General features: G+C 32.1%; 1 protein-coding gene across 3 annotated transcripts in view; it reads left to right on the forward strand.

The window, feature by feature from the left end:
* The window catches only part of SLC6A3 (solute carrier family 6 member 3), an 85,282-nt gene that overhangs the window by 54,792 nt on the left and 11,908 nt on the right, over positions 1–18,582 (forward strand). For all 3 annotated transcript variants that reach the window (XM_074279165.1, XM_074279163.1, XM_074279164.1), the window contains 4 exons: positions 7,885–7,997; positions 9,405–9,533; positions 10,737–10,836; positions 15,032–15,132. In XM_074279165.1, the coding sequence (XP_074135266.1) occupies positions 7,885–7,997; positions 9,405–9,533; positions 10,737–10,836; positions 15,032–15,132 (443 nt within the window). The remainder of the gene's footprint in view (positions 1–7,884; positions 7,998–9,404; positions 9,534–10,736; positions 10,837–15,031; positions 15,133–18,582) is intronic.

Consider the following 18,582-nt stretch of genomic DNA (forward strand, 5'->3'; position numbering starts at 1 on the left):
ATTGTTCCTCAAAAAATGAAAGGACTTTAAAGGAAAAGGGTGAAAGAATTTAACACAGAGAAGGAATGGAGGAAAATATTACTGAATACTTGGAACTGAATATATTTAACAAGCTCTTTCTGTAGAAAGAAGATCTGAACTCTCTTTTAAGGAAAAATCAGCTACTTATGGACTTTAAATTGACAATATGGATCCATAGTTATCAAAAGAGAGATGATACTTGAAAGGGTTAGTGAAAGATGAATAGTGATGATTAGTGACTCTGATGAAAGATTAATACTGGGTAGTTCTTTGTCAACCTGATAAGAAGTTTGTGCTTATATATCTGGAATATATATGGTAAGTGATGAAGCACCCACCCTCACTTAGATTTGTCAAACATAATAACTATTATCCAGGGCTTACTAGTGATTCAAGTGGTGAGTGACATAATGCTGTCAAAAGAAATCTAGGAAGTATTGTTAAGGATTAGGAAGTCCTAGAAGAAAAAAATGAAAGCTTTATGGAAACTAGGGTTAGTTTTTTGTTTGTTTTTCACTGAGCTGTTGATTGAAAACAGGGACTTTGAAAGAGAAATTTGAAAAGTGAGCAGCTGGATTAAAAAGGTGTCTGAAAAATCAATCAACAAGTATTTATATGAATACATAGTATGAATCAGATACTATACTGGATACTATGTTACTGAACAGATTAGCAAATGAGTTACTGTGCCAATGATAGCAATCTTTGACAAATTACAGAGAATAGAAAAAGTACCATCGGACTAAAGAGGAGAAAATATACTGATTTTAAAGAAAGTATGAAGACTGCCTATAGTAGGCAAATGAAATTGATTTGATTTCTAGCCATATTCTGAACCATACTATGATCTCTAAAAACCTAGAAAGTCATTAAAAGCTATGAAGCATAGCTTAGTTTAAAAAAATCATGACAGAAAACTTTAATTTCTTTTTTTGATAGAGCCACTAGATGAGTAAATCAGAATCCTGCTGATACAGTTTACCTTGGTTTCAACAAAGTTTTGACAAAATCTCTCATTAGTAATTTAAATCATGGTTTAAATGATTAGACCCAATATGTTGTCATTAATGACTCATATTACCTAAAAAGAAGTCTTCAGTTGATTCTATAGGCATCAGTGCTTGCCCCTCTTAACCTTTTTTCTTTTTATACTTAATTGGCATGTTTTATTTTTACATTTTAAACATTTATAAATTATCCTCATTCTGTGAGATATATCTATATCCAAGAAAAACAAGTAAGCAAAAATTAACAAAAAAGTAACTGCATCTGAAAGTGCGTATAACATATATGCATGTGCTTATAAGTATATCCTTGCCTGTTATTTAAAATGTTTTTAATTTCACTGCCCAGTCCATTTGAAAGTAAAAGAGAAAAAAATTTCTTGTAACAAATATGTAAAGTCAAGCAAGATAAATTTCCTCATTATTTGCATACAAAAATATTTGTCTCATTCTAAACCTTAAAACTATTGCTTCTGTGTCAGGTGAATAGTATATTTCTCCATCAGTCCTCTGGAATCATGAATCATCATTGCATTGATCATAGATCTTATAGCATTCAAAGCTGTTTGTCTTGACAGTGTTGTTATTGTATAAATCATTCTAGTTTTGCTCATTTCATTATGCATCAGTTTATAAAAGTCCTCGAAATTTTTTTTACAACATGGATATTACAATATAAATTGTTCTTCTGATTCTATTTACTTCACTCTGCATTAGTTCATATAGGCCTTTCCATTTAAAAAAATATTGAGTTTCTTAATTTCTTACAGCACACTAATATTTCATCATATTCATATACCACAAATTTACTCAGACATTCCTTAATTGATGGACTTCTCAATAATTTCCAGTCTTTTGCTATCCCTACAAGAGCTTATACAAATATCTTTTTCTTTAGAAACATTTTTTTCATCTTTTTTTATCTCTTTTGAAACTAGAATTAACAATGGTATAACTGAGTCAAAGGATACACATTCTTTCATAATATTTTGTATATAATTCCAAATTGCTTTTCAGAATGGCTGCATGCCCCATCAATAATATGCCTATTTTTTCATAGTCTGTGCAACATTTATCAATTTCTTTCTTTCTTTTTAGTTATCTTTGCCCATTTGATGGCTATGAAGTTTTCTCTAAATACTAGTCTTAGACTTTTATTTTCCATATGCCTATAGATAGATAGATAGATAGAGTTTCTTTCCTTGAGAACTACTTGTTTATATCCTTAATTAATTTCTCAATTGGGGAATGAATATTACTCTGATAAATTTGAATTTATTATTGACCTTACATAACTTTATAAGAGAAACTTACTAGATTTTTCCCAATTAATTTATTATATTTCTCTGTATAAAATTTAATTTTATGTGATTAAATTATTTATTTTATCTTCTTTGAGCCACTCTATTTTTTTATTTGGTCATGAACTTTTTCTTCTATCTGTAAATTTGAGACAATTTTTTTTCATATGTTTCTCTAGTTGTTTATAATGTATTTTATACCTATTTGTAGCTTATCTTGGTATAAGGCATGATGTATTGGTTTAAATCTAATTTCTTCTATACTCCTGTCCAGTTTTCCCAAAAATTTTTATCAAATAGTGAGTTCATATCAGGTCTTTGTGTTTATTGAATATCAAAGTACTAGGTATTTTTTCTTCTCTTAATTGTATACCTAATCTACTTCACAGATCAATCTTTGTACTTTTTAGTCAGTACCAAATTGTTTTGAGAATTACTTATTTGAAGTATAGTTTGAGATCTGGCACTGCTAGACTCCCTTTGTTCTCACTTTGTTTCCTTTATTTCCCTTAAGATTCTTGAACTTTTTTGCCTTCATATGATTTAAAAAAAATGTTTCTAATTCTGTAAAATAATTCTTTGATAGTTTGATTGGCATGGTTTTGAATAAATAAGTTAATTTAAATGGTGTTGTTATTTTATTATATTCACTTCTCCTCCCCATGGATGATTAATATAGTTTCCAATATTTAAGTTTGTCTTTATTTCCATAAATAGTTGTTTGTAGTAATATTTACATAGTTTTCATATAGAATTCCTCTTTCTACCTTTCCCTGCTGACTTTCACTGGTATTAAATGGAAGTGCTGATAATTTCTGTAAATTTGTTTTATGTCTTTCAGGTTTATTGAAGTTATTGGTTACTTAAATTTGTGGGAAGGGAGGGTATTTTTTGTACCATCATATCATCTGTAAAAATGATAATTTTGTTTCTCCTTTGCTTAAGCTCGTTCCCTAGGGTTTTTTCTTACCTTATTGCTATAGCCAGCATATCTAGTATTATGTCAGATAGAGGTAGTGATAATGGACATCCTCATTTCACTACTTTTTAATTTTGTTGGAAAGGATTTTAGTTTATCTCCATAACATGTAATAATAGCTCTTAGATTTACTTTTTGTCATTTTAAGGAAAGATGCAATTATTCTTATGTTTTTTAACAGAAATTTATTTTGTGTCAGCTTTTTACATATTGATAAAATTATGTTATTTTTATTAATTTTAACTTACATGGTTAATTAAGTCAGTTTTCCTAATATTAAACCAACCCTGCATTCCTCACATAAATTTAATCTGGTCAGAGTGGATATATAATCTTTGTGGTATATTTAATCTCTTTGATAATGTTTTACTTAAAATACATGCATTAATGTTCACTAGGAATTTTCATCTATCTTTTTTTTTTTTTTTTTTTTTACTCTCTCTGCTTATATATCAAGACCATAATTATGTTATAAATTGAATTCGGTAAAACTTTTCTTTTTCCATTTTCACATATAATTTATGTGATATTTAGAATTAATTGTTCTTTGATTTTTTCTAGAATTGTTCAGTTTCTTCCTCTGAAATATATTTGAATTCTCTATTTCTCTATTTAAATTCTACATTTCTTTCTCAATTAATTTGGATATTTCACATTTTGTAAATATTTTTTTCCTTTCAATTACTGATTTTATTGGAATGTAGTTGATCAAAATGGTTTCAACAATACCTTTTATTTATTCTATGCTTTTTATCATTCTTTTTATCAAAGACTTATTTAAAGGGATGGATGCCATCCTTATTAAATTTAAAGATAACACAAAGCTGCAAGGAATAGCCAATATTGGATGGTAGAAGCAGATTACAAAATGACCCCAGGGAAGCTAAAAGTAATAAACCAAATATAAAACTATGGCTTTTTTTTTTAAAACCAAACCTAAGATTTAATTGATATAAATAACTTTCAGTTTAGAAAACCACCTTTCTCTTTTAATGAAAATTGGTACCTGTTCTGCAATTTATAATTTTAGAGTTACCTGGGGCACTGGGAGCTTAACTGATGTTCCCAGGGTTATTCAAAGTACATCAGAGGCAGGAAAAAAACATATGTCTTCATGATTCAAGGCCATTTTTCTGTCCATTATACCATACAAACATACAAGATTTAAAAGAAATAAATGTAAAATCCTACTCTTGAATTAAAAAATCAGTTCCCAAAATGTGAAGTGGAAGAGGCATAACTTGACAGACATTCTATCTGAAAAGATATAGGAAATTTAGAGGTCTATACCTTATGAGTTTACAGTGTGTCTTGGTATCCAAAAAGAAAATAAAACCTCATGGGATCTTGGCCTATATTAAGAAATGTAATATTTACAACATTGAAAGAGATAATCTTATTGTACAGATCCAACTCTCATCCAGAGTTTTCAATTTGGACTGCTATCTTTTTTTTCAATGGTATTTTATTTTTCCAAATATATGTAAAGATAGTTTTCAATATTTATTTTTGTAAGACCTTGTGTTCTGAATTCTTCTCCCTCTCCCTTACTTCTCCTCTCACCAAGACAGGAAGCAATCTGATATAGGTTAAATATGTGCAACCCTTTTAAACACATTTCCTTATTTGTCTTGTGCAAGAAAAATCAGACCAAAGGGGGAAAAAAAACCACGAGAAAGAAAACAAACAAACAAAGGTAAAAAATGATGCTTAAATACAATTCAGTCTTCATAGTTCTCTCTCTGGATGCAAATCCATTTTCCATTCCAAATTTATTGTAATTATCTTGAATTATCTGTTAAGAAAAGCCAAATCTATCACATGTTTCAGTTCATCAATAGGAAGATCAGAGAATGAAGTCATCACTAGATTTGTGACTGGTCACAGTAGACTAACAATAATAATAATAACTGGTATTTATATAGTGCTTTTGGGTTTGCAATGTGCTTTGCATCTATCATCTCATTTGAGCCTCATAACCCAGAGGTTATGTAGAGGGACATTTGTGAAGTATCTTTTAAAGAAAGATTCTACTTCTGCTTCTTGGCTTTGGAGTTGCAACAGTGGGTGGAAATTACAGATATCAGATTTTGGTTTAATGTATCTAGAAGGGAAAAACTTATTTTATAGGTAAAAAGCTGCATGTCCCTTAAAACTTTTTCAGGAAAAATCTGGATAACCTTTTGTGTGTGTGTGTGTGTGTGTGTGTGTGTGTGTGTGTGTGTGTGTGTGTGTGTGTGTATAAAGGATTCTCATAGATACATTAGACTTGATTTCCCTAGAGCTCTCATTCAACTTTGAAATTTTGTGATTTATTTGAATATCATCCTAAGCAAAACATTGCTATGTTTGCATGTGCTTTAGAAATAATTAGCTGTTTTACATTACCTATGCCTCAGTCTCCTTCCGTTAATTTAGCTAGCCAGATGTCAATTATATTAATTTTGTTATGTTTCATCAAAACAATATGGCATCAAGATTCTTCCTGGTAGAAGGATTGTCTAAGATTAATCTGTATTAGATAGCTTGTTGTCTCATGGAGAGCAAAAGTGGAGAGAAGGAGAAAAGAATTGGAACACAAAATCTTACAGAAATGAATGTTGAAACAGTCTTCTTGGTAGGTAGTATGATGTTGCAGTTCTGTATTTCAAGATATCAACACCAGATGACTCTGGTAGAGTGAATGTGTATGATGTGCTTATTATCCATTGATTACAGAATATATCTACTCTGCTTGGCTCCCTCCTAAATGTATTATTTAAACTAATAATTTACATTATTTGTTCTCCCTATATTTAATAGTGGTTTTTTTCTCTCTTTTTTTTTTTTTTTTGAATGAATGTGCAACTCAAATATACAAATGAATCTGTAATCTCATTGATTTGCCTATTCCCTGTACAACCTAAACATACCTACAATCTGGGTGACTGTTTATGCACGTTCTCCAATGTTCACTGCAAAGGATCTATCCAGCTTATTTAAGGTATTCTTTGATATCTCCTGATATTAAGAATATACCTGTGGATCACTTGGAGCAGCTAGGTGACACCATAGTGGAGTTAAGCCTCAAGTTAAGAAGACCTGAGTTCAAATACAACCTCAGAAAGTTATTAGTTGTCCCTGAACAAGTCATTTTGCCTCAGTTTCCTCATCAGTAAAATGAGTTAGAGAAGGAAATAGAAACCATTCTCATATCGGCCAAAGAAACCCCAACTGGGGTCATGAAGACTCAGACATGACTGAAGCAACATAATCAAAGTAGATCACTCAAGCTGTGCACCTATTATTCCTCAATCATTCATCATGTGATCAGCCCATCTTTATAGATACATTTTCCTGATGTCATCTTTTATTTCTATTCTTTTAAGTTTTTACTCTGTTATCTATTAGATTTTAGGCCCTTTCTATGCCTCTCCTTTATTTTCTGTGTGATATTTATTTTCATTTTTTCCAAGTATCTACTTTGGCCTTTTTAACTTAAAGTCTTTAATAGTTTGACTGAAGCAGTACCCATTCAGTGAGTAAGGCAAGGTAAGAAATGAGGCAAAGAATGGCCTGTTTTACTTAGCCAAAAAAAAAAAAATCTATCTGGGAGAGGAAGATCTTCTGGGTTTCTGTTCAAAACAGAAACAATTTCTGCTTACATGCACTCTGAGTTAATCAAGGTCCAAATAATGACCAATTTGGGGGCTTGATCTGGGACCTATTATTGACCAGTCAATGAGAGCCAGGGTGATTTGAAAATTTTAGACCAGATGATTCAATAAATTATTTTTCTCAACATTAAAAATACATAAGATTATTTTCTCCCAACAGATAACAGTTATAGATAAATTAATTAGAATCTAAAGAAAGATTCTATTAAATATATATATTCTGTCATTGCATTTATTTTTAATAAGATCTTTCTTGGAGTACTCTGTCCAATATACACTTCACCATCTAAGAGAAGACTAAATTATAAGTGTTGATGATAATTAGAGGATTGGAAAAAAATAGGACCTATAGGAGAGATTGAAGGAACAGAAATGTATTAACTTGGGAAAGTTTCCAAAGAAAATGTCTCATGCAAAGAAAGAGTGGTGATTAGTTCTGGGAAGGACTTTTTTTTTTCCTACATTTAATTCTCCTTTACAACTTTTAAGTACATATAATGCTTTGCCATTGTGCTCTACTCTTTCCTTTTCTTCTTTCTTTCTCTTTTCTTTTAAATTCATTCCTATCTTCTTTTCCAGATTCTATATATGTGGTTTGGAGGAGGGGAGAGCATTAGTCCTAATGAATGGTGATCCAAAAAAACTTTCTAACCTTTTTCTCCCCCCTAAGCTCAATGTGTTGTTATAGAAGAAATTTTAGTTGGAGAGATTTTTAAAAATAATTTCTTAATAATAGAAGGATATTAGAATGGGAGAAAAAGGAAGAAAAGAATGAAGAATAAAGATTATAAAAAATAAGACTGTACAAAATATTTTCAGCTGGAAACTTTGCAAATAGGATAATTGTCTATTTTTTTTTTCAGGATGGCTTAGGTACAATCAAGAAGAAAAATCATTCAATTACCATTTTTCTTTCTCTTTAGGACCTGGGCTTATTTTTATCATCTATCCTGAAGCAATTGCTACTCTCCCTTTGTCCTCTGCTTGGGCAGTGGTTTTCTTCATTATGCTTCTCACATTAGGGATCGACAGTGCTGTGAGTAACCTTGGAAGAACCATGCTCCCAGAAAATGCACTAGTAGCTGACAGAGCTAAATCTTTATCAGTTCCATATAAGGGAATTTAGAATTTAGATCTTACAAAGGAGCATCCTTTCTCAAGATTCCATACAGACTGATGTCCTTTGATTATTACAATGTCATGCTTTTTATTTGTTGTCATACCCAAGCTTACTATTTATTGTATGTTAATCACATTTGAGGGTGTTTCCTACTGTACTTTTATCTCAGAGAAACTATATCTTTAAAAAAAAAAAACTATACGAGATTTTTTTTCTGGAAGATTTCCTCTAGATCTTGTTCATCGTGTGTGATTTCATGATGGAAAGAAAGGGTTTAGGAGGGGTAAAATATTCTCATGGTTTGGATATTTGGAAATTTTAGATCAGATGATTCAATAAATTATTTTTCTCATGTGAGTTCTTACAAGTCTTCAACAGAAGCTACTCTTTCTCTGTGCAAGGTTACCTGTTCTCTTCCTGATTTTTTTACCTTAATCATCTCTTATCATGGATCTTGGAGACTATTGCAGTTCAATTCAATGTTATTTGAATAACATATATGTTAATTAATAACTTTATTAATTATTAACTTAATGTCATTAAGTTCAGTGCTAATTAAGTCTTTATTGTGAGTGAGGCATTCTTTGAGGTCATGGCAAAAAAAATGCTATTGAACATTTTATATTTTACTTGGACAATATCAAATTTATATAAACTAAGTATATTACATTGTGAGGAAGAAAGGTGAAGAAAGGAAGAGATAAGACAAAGGTTCTAAGAACATTAAAGGAAGGAAGGAGAATTAGCAAAACTGAGACCACCATGCTTGTGGTTTCTGGTCCATAGAAACTGTATCCATAAGCAGGCTAGTTCCACATTAGAAAACAAAGCAAAACTCTGTATTTGGGTTCATGTAGATGTTTGCTTGGAATCTTACTTAAATGGATCAGGCAATAGCTACAAAACTGAACAATTATGATCTCATCAAGCACCAAAATAGTTATTAAATTTTTTCTATCCATGATCTAAATTTTATTCACCCAAGGAAATTTTTCTATCACCTCAAACAACTGAGATATCTGTTATTGTCATGTGCCTGCATATTCCACAATCATTTTGTGCCTAGAGACACACAAGAGATATTTATTAAATTGAATATATGATAAGAACAATAGTGAGGTGGGGGAAAGGACAGCATGGTGGTTTGGGGTGATAAGAAAGAAAAAGTAGTTCCATTGCCTTAGGACAGACACCTTGGATCAATATAGAACTGTATAATCCTGTTTCCATTCCTCTTCAAATCTACTATGATAAAGGCAAACCCTGCAGAGCACAAGGAGCTTTACATGTAATTTCTTTCTTGTTCTGTCTATTCCATTTTAGATGGGAGGAATGGAGTCTGTGATCACTGGACTGATTGATGAATTTAAGTTTCTCCACCGGCACCGAGAACTGTTCACCCTGTTCATTGTCTTGTCAACATTTCTAACCTCCCTCTTCTGCGTCACCAATGTATGTCACCGACACGCTAAATGTTAATCTGCCAACTTGATTCCTGAACTAGGTCTTCTACTGACGAGAAGCCCCTTTAAGCATGAGGGTATCTTTCCTGTGTACACAGTGTTTATATATTACATTTGGTTCTGCCAGATCAAATTTAAGCCCCAGAATTTACAGAAAACAGCAACTTCTAAGGTTCCTGTGACTTGTCAGACCTTCATTACCATCTAGGTCACTGAACTAACTTTAACATCAAAGCATTTTGCTGAATTAAAATATATTTTCAGGAATTTAGGATTTAAGATTGGAATTGGAATTGTTCCAATTAAAATTGGAACAAAGAGTCAAGTTGTTTTGGGACATGGCCAATTTGTTTTACTTGATTATGAGTATATATCATGAGGGTTTTATTTTCTACCCCATGAGAAGGGGATACAAGGAAAAAATTATTAATTTTAAAAAATATAGTCCTCATAGTATTTTCCCCCTTCTACTCTTAAATTTAATATTAAGTCTTTGGAGAGAACAGTATAGGCAAAATCCAATTTGAGGAATATCTGTATTCCTAAAAAGTTTCATGTAAATTGAGTTCCTATAAGCTGAATGATGGTTTAATTAGTGTAGATTGTTGTTTAATGACATTCTGTTATGAATCCTTTTGTAAGTAAACAGTAACTTTTGTGAAATGAGTAGTCACCTACTAATCAGGAGCAATGTGATCTGGGGAAAACATTGAATTCAAAGAGACTCTGTATTCTCATCTCTGCTCAATTTCTTATTAGTAATAGCTTGTACCTGAAACAACACACTTGACCTCTTTGGGTCCAAGTTTCCTCATACATAAAATGAAGGAACTAAGAATGATCTCTGAGGTCCTTAGATTCTATGATCTTTAGCAAAAATAATAATGGACATATTTATAATACTTTAAAATTTAGATCTCATTATTTGTGACAACTTTGTGAGGTAGGTAATGTATTCATTTTTATATTCATTTTACAGATGAGGGAATTAGGTCCAAGAAAGGTAAAGTATTTGCCCAGGTCTTTCTGATTTCACATTCAGTGTTTTAGGCATTATATTATAATTTCTCCTCAATTCATATTTAATGCAATACCTAAAACAAGGTATCTTCATACCTTTGAGTATTAAGATATTGACTATTAAACATTCTTAATATTTTGAATCTCTGAAAATCTCTTACCTCTTTCCTAGGGTGGCATTTATGTTTTTACATTGCTGGATCATTTTGCTGCAGGGACATCTATTCTTTTTGGGGTACTCATTGAAGCCATTGGAGTTGCATGGTTTTACGGTAAGAAAAGATGCCAAATGTGATAATGTTGTAAAAAAAAATCACCCATGCATATGTACTGTCAAAACAAATTATAATTATAAAATTAATAAATTATAAAAAAAGAAAAGATGCCAAATTTTATGATGGTATTATATGGTTGGGAATGGGTCAGAAAACCCAGTTTCCTTGAATTCTTTGTGACTAGATCTGAGTTCCCTTCAGCATGCATATTAGTTGTACTGATGTTTTCATTAACAAAGCTAACTTGAAGATACAATAAATATTAGCTCATGAAATTTAGTTTCTGACTCCCTAGAATATGAAGGAATGTAGACCTGGCAATTGTTTGGTTAAATTAGAACAGTATAAATAGGCTGGCTAGTCAAGGCATATAAAAAAAAGTACTACATTGATTAAATTACCCACATAATAATTAAATTTCCAATGAATTTTGTGCTACATCAACAGTAAAAATATGTTCCCAAATATAAGGGTTTTTTTGAAAAATGTAATTATAAATTCTGATGGAAGTTAGGAGGTGGCACATAAATGTCAAAAGAGTAAGTTAAAAGTTCTTACTTATCAACTCTAAGCCAGCTTGGGTATATTTCCACAGTAACTTATAACTTACTATTTATAACCCCTGGCTCAGAAGCTACAGTTCTGACATCAAATAGATTATGTTTGGAGGAAACCTGTTGGAGAGTTCTTCATAATTATATTTGTATGTATTATATTCAGAGGCAAACCCTCTGAATTTCTCTTTCACAATTTCCCCCAAAAAAGTTCTCAGCTCCCAAAAGAACACCAGCCTTCCAAGGCAAAGGACATGGAATGAGTTATTAATAAGCAAAAATTACAGAAAGTACTTGTCTCTAACTTCATAGTCAACCAAGAAAACTATCCCTTCTGGTGGGAGCCATGTATAGACTCTAGGTATCACACTGGGTTTGAAATCTCCCAATTTGGGAAAAGAACTAAATACTCATAAAAAGTTAAGTAATTTTTTTTCCTTTATTGATTCCCTTTCCCAAAAGTCTTCCCAAAAAGTTGCCAAAATTTTTCTCAAGTTTTGTAATGCTATCCTGAAGTTAAAGTTGAAGTCCCCACCATAGGAAAAAACTCTTAGGGTTTCTACAGAGTTGATTCCTCTCTCCTGGACCTTCCCAACTCTCATGACTCAGCACCAGTGAAAAGGACATCTGGTTTTTCTTTTCTTTGTAGATATGTGCCTCATTTCACATCAAATATTCTGTGGCTTCCTCCAGTCTCCCTCCTCTCCCCCGCCACATACACAGTATCATTCTCTCTTTAGGGGCATCATGTAGAACTTAATGACAAGGTCTCATCACTCTATTGCATTATTAATACAGCATCTGCAGCTACCATCTGCTTCCAACTCTTTGGCTTTCTCAAAGAGAATTATAGCTCCTTCCCCCCCACCAAGAACCTGCCACCATATTAGTTAACAGATATCCAGATTGTTTTTATCCAGAAGCTAGTAAACATGTGAATCTCTAGGCAGCTATGAAAATTCAACTCAACCCATGGTTTCCAGAGCACACTCCTAGTCAATTTAAGTGACTACATTCTTTTCACTTCTTCCCCACTCAGGATGCAGTCAGTTGATCATCTCCTCATCCTTTGTGGTTAAATCTTTTTGACTTTAGGTAAAAATATTTGCATCCTTTCCTAGGCTTAGGTCATATGATTACTCTGATGCTCCAAGAAGTATGAAGAAAACACTACAAAATTTGAAGGGAAGAGGCAAATCTAAATCCCTCAGTGACTGCTCATCCAATTACTGGGATATCAGTAGTTTGTCCCATTATACTTCTACTAGTGAAACAGTCAGAGATTGTTCCTTTATATGAGAAAAACAACAGAAAATAGACTCTTCCTTTCAGATAAAGTTTTCCTTCTCTATGATATCCTGACACAGTCCAGTTTCTTCCTTTTTTCCTTTGCTCTATAGAATATGTATAGAGCTAAAAAGCCCTTGCATCGTTTAAGAAAATAAATATGGTTTTTGCAGAGCAGAAACTATATTTATTTCCTCAAAAGAAATATGGACAAGAAAATAGACCAGAATATTTATGTCTGATGCAAAAAATTCCCACTAGAGAAGTTTTTCTAATTTCTCCCATCAAGGACAAATGCTCATAAATAGCACAGCAACATTTATACAGTTTGGGAAATGTGTTTTGAATTTAGGTGCCAAAAATCTCTGTCTCTCTGTCTCTCTCTTCTCAATCCCACTTCCATTCCAAAGAAGTGCTATATAAATTTGTTGGCTGTTTAATGAAACTTTCAAATTCACAAATAATTAATATTAACATTTGGGGAAAAATAATTGTTTTAATCTCATGCTAAATTCAGCACAGCACAATGTCAGTCCCTAGTAGGTACTTAATTAATGTTTATAAATTGATTGATTACAAATATCTTTATTTGAAAAAGAGTGATTAGGTCTGGACAGTAATTTGGGGGGGCTCCAAAATATCACTTAAACTTTGCTTATGAATAATATATTCTTCCATAAACTTAATATACTTTTTTATAGTTTATCTTTCCATCAATCAGTTAATTCAGAACATTGCAAATGGTTTCCACCACACAAAACCCCTTAAAGACTGGCATGCAAGCAATACCTTACATTAATAAAAGTCTAAATATGCCAAGAAATCAGGCCTGTTACATGTATTCTAATTGCACCTCAGCCAATTGGAAGTCTTCAAATGATTTTAGGAGTTTCTCTTTATCTTTCCACCATAAAACAACAAGAGAAAAATTCTTTCCAAAAGATATAGCTCTAGCTACTAGATTCATTAAGGTTGCTTCATTGTATCCATATTTTTCTGAGGAAAAATTTTTTTAGATTACAGCAATCATAATTTTAAATGGAAATATCATTTATAAAGGCTAAGAGAAATCTATGATTGTTAATGATGTGAATTTATTGCTTTGATTAGATTATAAGAACATTATAGAATGTAAGATAAAAGACCATAAATGCTAAAAGTTATACTTACTTCTAAACCTGGGTCTCCTTGACAGCAATCCAACTTGCAGGTTTGGAGCCTTCAAAAAGACCCCCTGAATATGCCATTTACTGTACCTAAAATTCTTATTATTAGCTAATCTATGGATTAATGCTATAATGAAATTCAAATGTTACTAGAGAGAGAATATATTAAGATACTAGTATCTCAGTTTGAATTGTTTTATTGTTAGTTACCTGACTAATTTAATCATAGCTGTGGTGAATGTGGGGTCATGATAAGGGTCTACCAAAGTAGGGGCCTTCTGAAGGCCCTCTAAGCTCTAAGACTCAGTTCCTGACTTAATCTAAATTTAACTCTTCTGACATCTGCCATATAACATCATATTGAATTGTTGAAGAAGAGAAATGTTGGGATTGGGATGGTCCAATCACTGATAGGATTTAGTTGATGGAAAGGCATATGTTATGGGTAAGATTTGATGTGGAGAAAAGTAACCAAGTAACCAATTTTCCCAGATTGGTAGAATCTCACAGGACTGGCTCCAAGGAGCTGGAGGTAACCATTAGGGTCCTGGATTCTTGTAAAAGATGGGAATGGCAATGAAATGGCAGAAGAAAATACAACAGAGAAGATAAAGGAAGGCTATAGATGGGCTTTGCCTGTTTCACATTTTTGCCTGACTTGTACCTGTAAGGTAGATGCATTATTTTGCCTCTCAGAGGAAGAACGAAAAAGAAAGAACAACAAAAACAAGAACATCAAGAAGAATAAGAAGACCAAGAATAAGAACAAAAAGAGGAGGAGGAAGAAGAGAACATAAGGGAAGATCTTAGAAACTAGTGCTATAAGATCTCCAAATGAAGTAATTGTTGGCAGAACAAATGTACTGCATACTCTCATTATCACAAGCCAATTAATTTCTGAGTTATCTGCTTCAATTCAATTCCTCAGTAGATGTGTTTAGCCCTGGGCCATCCCCACTGCAATCTTTCCCTCCTCCCCAAACTCAATATGGCAGGTCACATGGCAGCTGTCAGAAGAGTCCAATCAAGAAGGTATCCAACATGCCTTCAGAAAGCCCCAACCAAAATGGACAGCTTTCATGAGCCAAATTCACATCCCCTGTGATCATCAATGTACCCAGTGACCCTCCATTATATATCATGATGATATATATCCATTATTGACTGTTTCTCTCTCTTTTTCAGGTGTTGGTCAGTTCAGTGATGACATTAAACAAATGATTGGTCGAAGACCTGGTTTGTATTGGAGACTTTGCTGGAAGTTTGTCAGCCCCTGTTTTCTTTTGGTAAAATAATGCTCTTTTAACATTTTTAAAGGATAATTGTGTGATCATTTTTCACTCTTCATAAGTCTTTATTAGTCTTTACTACTTACCTTTCTTCATTGCCTTCCACAAACAGACACACTCCTTTGGATTTTAAGGAGGAAGCAGGTTTGATTAGGGGAAAGAGTATGTAGAGGACTAGTAAACCTAGGTCCAAAATTTACAATTTGGGGCAAATGATTTAATCTCTCTTGGCCTCTGTTTCTTCCTCTATAAATTGAGTACATTGGAATAAATTATTTCTAATTTATAAATTCAGTTTCTCTATTAAGCAAACTGACGGAATTTGGAGTACTTAATAAAGAAGGGTCACCAAGGCTATTTTGAAATAAGGGAATTTAGAGGTAGAACCTGTCACATTTCCTTAAGTAATATCTCCAGAAATGATGCGGTATTGTTTTTGGTTTTTTAAAGCCCTATATCTTGGATCCTTTTATTTTCTAATTTCTTCCTTTTGTGCCTTCCTAGAAAAATGGAGATTTTTAAATCTTAAAAGATTGAATCCTAATCTAACAAGCTTTTTAAGTAGCTACTGGCTATACTCTTGCTACTTCTGTCTTCATTCCTTTTTGATCAGAAATAACTGATACTGAATTGCCCTTGGGGAAGAGCTAGGACAAAGTAGGAGAGTACCTATACATGCTCATTTATGATCAAAATAGAAGAATTTATATCTTCAAAATGGACCAAAGGAAACTAGGAAAATTATCCTCTAATGCTTAAGTAAATCTAAAAGCTCAACACCTTCATCATTTCCTTTTGTCAGGACAGGTTAGTTCCCCTGGTTTCATTGTGGTTATACTGAAGTAAAGGTCAATAGTTCAATCCCTCTACTGTCCAGTTTGATTTATACAAATAACAAAATGCTTTTATCCTCAGCTGCCCTATGGAGTTTGAATCCTGGGCCATCCAATGGTCACAATAGAGGGCAGCTGGGTCAGTGTAAACCTGTCAAGATTATGAAAATAACTCAAAGAAAATTTCTGCTAATGAGTCAGTAGTATTGTTTTGTTAAGGTATTTATTCAGTGTCAGTCACTAAATACTCAATACCATGCTAAGTTCTTGGGGAACTCAAAGGAAAATTCTTACACTACATTCTGTCAAGAAAATAAAATTAACATATGTGAAACAATTAGAAAACAAATCAGAGCAAGGGTTGTCTTTGTTTTTGTGTCCCTCATAAAATTTAGCATTTTAACATGTTCATAGTAGGCACCAATAAAAATATGTGAACCAGTGACTAAATTAATATTGTAGAATGTTCTAATTGTTCAGAACCAAGCTAATTTTATTTCCAAAATGATGACCATTTAAAGCAATTTTATGAAAAGTCACATCATATACAGCCATACTATAATTAATAGAACAATTTTAAATTTCTTTCTGTACCCTAGTTTTGTGTTTTACTGTTGAAACATTTCATACCTATCCAATTCTTCATGATTCCATTTGGAGTTTTATTGTCAGAGACATTGAAGAGTTTGGCCATTTCCTTCTCCAATTCATTTTATAGATGAGGAAACTGAGGCATATAAGGTTAAGTGAGTTGCTCAGGGTCATATAGTTAGTAAGTCTCTGAAACCATTTTTTTAATTCAATTGACTCTAGGCCCAGCACTCTCTACACTGCCCATTAGTAGCTCTAGTTTTAGAAAAATTAGAAAAGTTCAAAGAAGAATGAAATACTTCTGAAACTCATTTGAAATTCTCTCCCTTTTGATTAGCTCTCTTTTATATATCTCAGTCTAAATTTTTAAGATATAAAGATTTTCCCTGACAGATCTTTTCTGTCCCCTTTAACAATTAACTCTTCAATAAATGAAAAACTGTAGTAATATTTTTGAGGCTTATTTGAGATCAAGGCAATTTTCACTTATCAGATAAAATTCAGGTCACATTTTATGAGGTCACATGAAAGACAATATCAGGAGATTTTGATAGGTCTCATAAGATGAATTTAACAGCTATTCATTTCCAAAACAGAAGAAATCTTTATAATTTTACTCATTGTAAACATGTATCATAAAATTTTGAACCTACAATAATATTTTCTATAATAACACAATTGTTGTGTAGTAGAAGGGAATAATAAATCATTATTATTTTATATGTATGATAATTATTTATGTGGCTGATCATTTGAGATTTTCAAAAAATCAAATTTATTGAAAATGGCACATATGTAGAACAAATCTCTCCCAGATGGTTTCTTTGATTCAATCAGAGTTACAATTGCAACTCGTCTAAAAGAATAATTTATACCAAATCAAAGCTGTTTGACATGTGAAATTATAGCCCTGTTGAAAACAGTTCTTTTTCATAAATGTAGTGCTTAATGGGTAAAATAAACCCAGAAAAAAATGTTACAATAACAACTGGTGAGAAATTAAGCTAACCTACCACCTCATCTAACCAGAACATAGCCAAAAACAAGGAAGTAAGCCCAAACAATTTTTGAACACCTAAAATAATTGCAAAATCCACACACTAAAATCCATGCACTTTCATCCCAAGCAAGCTCCTCAGGTTCTTATTTACATTTATATCAGTCTTTTTTTTTTTTTTTTTGAACAGCTACATCATTTAGCAAAGACCACTAGACCTGAGATCAGAAGACCCAGACTCAAACCCAAGGCTATTACTTCCAAGCTTTGTGACTTTGGATAGTCACTTAACCATATTGAGTAGCAGTTTCTTCATCTGTTAAATGAGATTAATTATAATTCACATAGTACAAAGAGTGCTGACCTGGGTCCAAATCCCATTTCTGGCATTAGCTGGGCAACCATAAACCAATTACTTACCCTCTCTGAGGCCCCATTTTGTAAAATGGGGATAGTTACCTGAAGTACCAACTTCATAGATACTTCACACTCTCCTGTGTCATCATAAAACACATAAGAATTCCTAACAAATTTTCTCTTTATTCATATTATTTTTACATTTTATGAATAACTTTCTAGGAATTTGAAATTTTATTCAGGTATAGATTGCTTGAATAAGTAGTCTTGTTAAGAAGAAACAACAAAAAGATATTGTTTTTAAATAATATTAATAGCTTTTGTTTTCACATGATCTTCATTTTTAAAAATATCTTTCCTCCTCCCTACCTTAATGTATCTTTTCTCCTCCTATCAAGTCATTCCTTATAACAGAAGTTTAAAAGAAAAGGAAAAAAATAAAGCAGTTTAGCAAAACTAACCAACATATCACCTGAATCTGACAATATATATGACATTCCACATTCATAGTACCTCAGCACTGCAAAGAATGGAGAATGGTATATTTTCTTCAGGAAGAAATCTAGTTTGGGGGGGGGGCTTTCTGTTTGTTTTTTTACTTTTTTATTAATTTTATAGTTATAAATTTTTGACAGTATATATGCATGAGTAATTTTTTTATAAAATTAT

Source organism: Sminthopsis crassicaudata, chromosome 1, assembly GCF_048593235.1.
Source record: "Sminthopsis crassicaudata isolate SCR6 chromosome 1, ASM4859323v1, whole genome shotgun sequence".
Classification (NCBI taxonomy): Eukaryota; Metazoa; Chordata; class Mammalia; order Dasyuromorphia; family Dasyuridae; genus Sminthopsis; species Sminthopsis crassicaudata.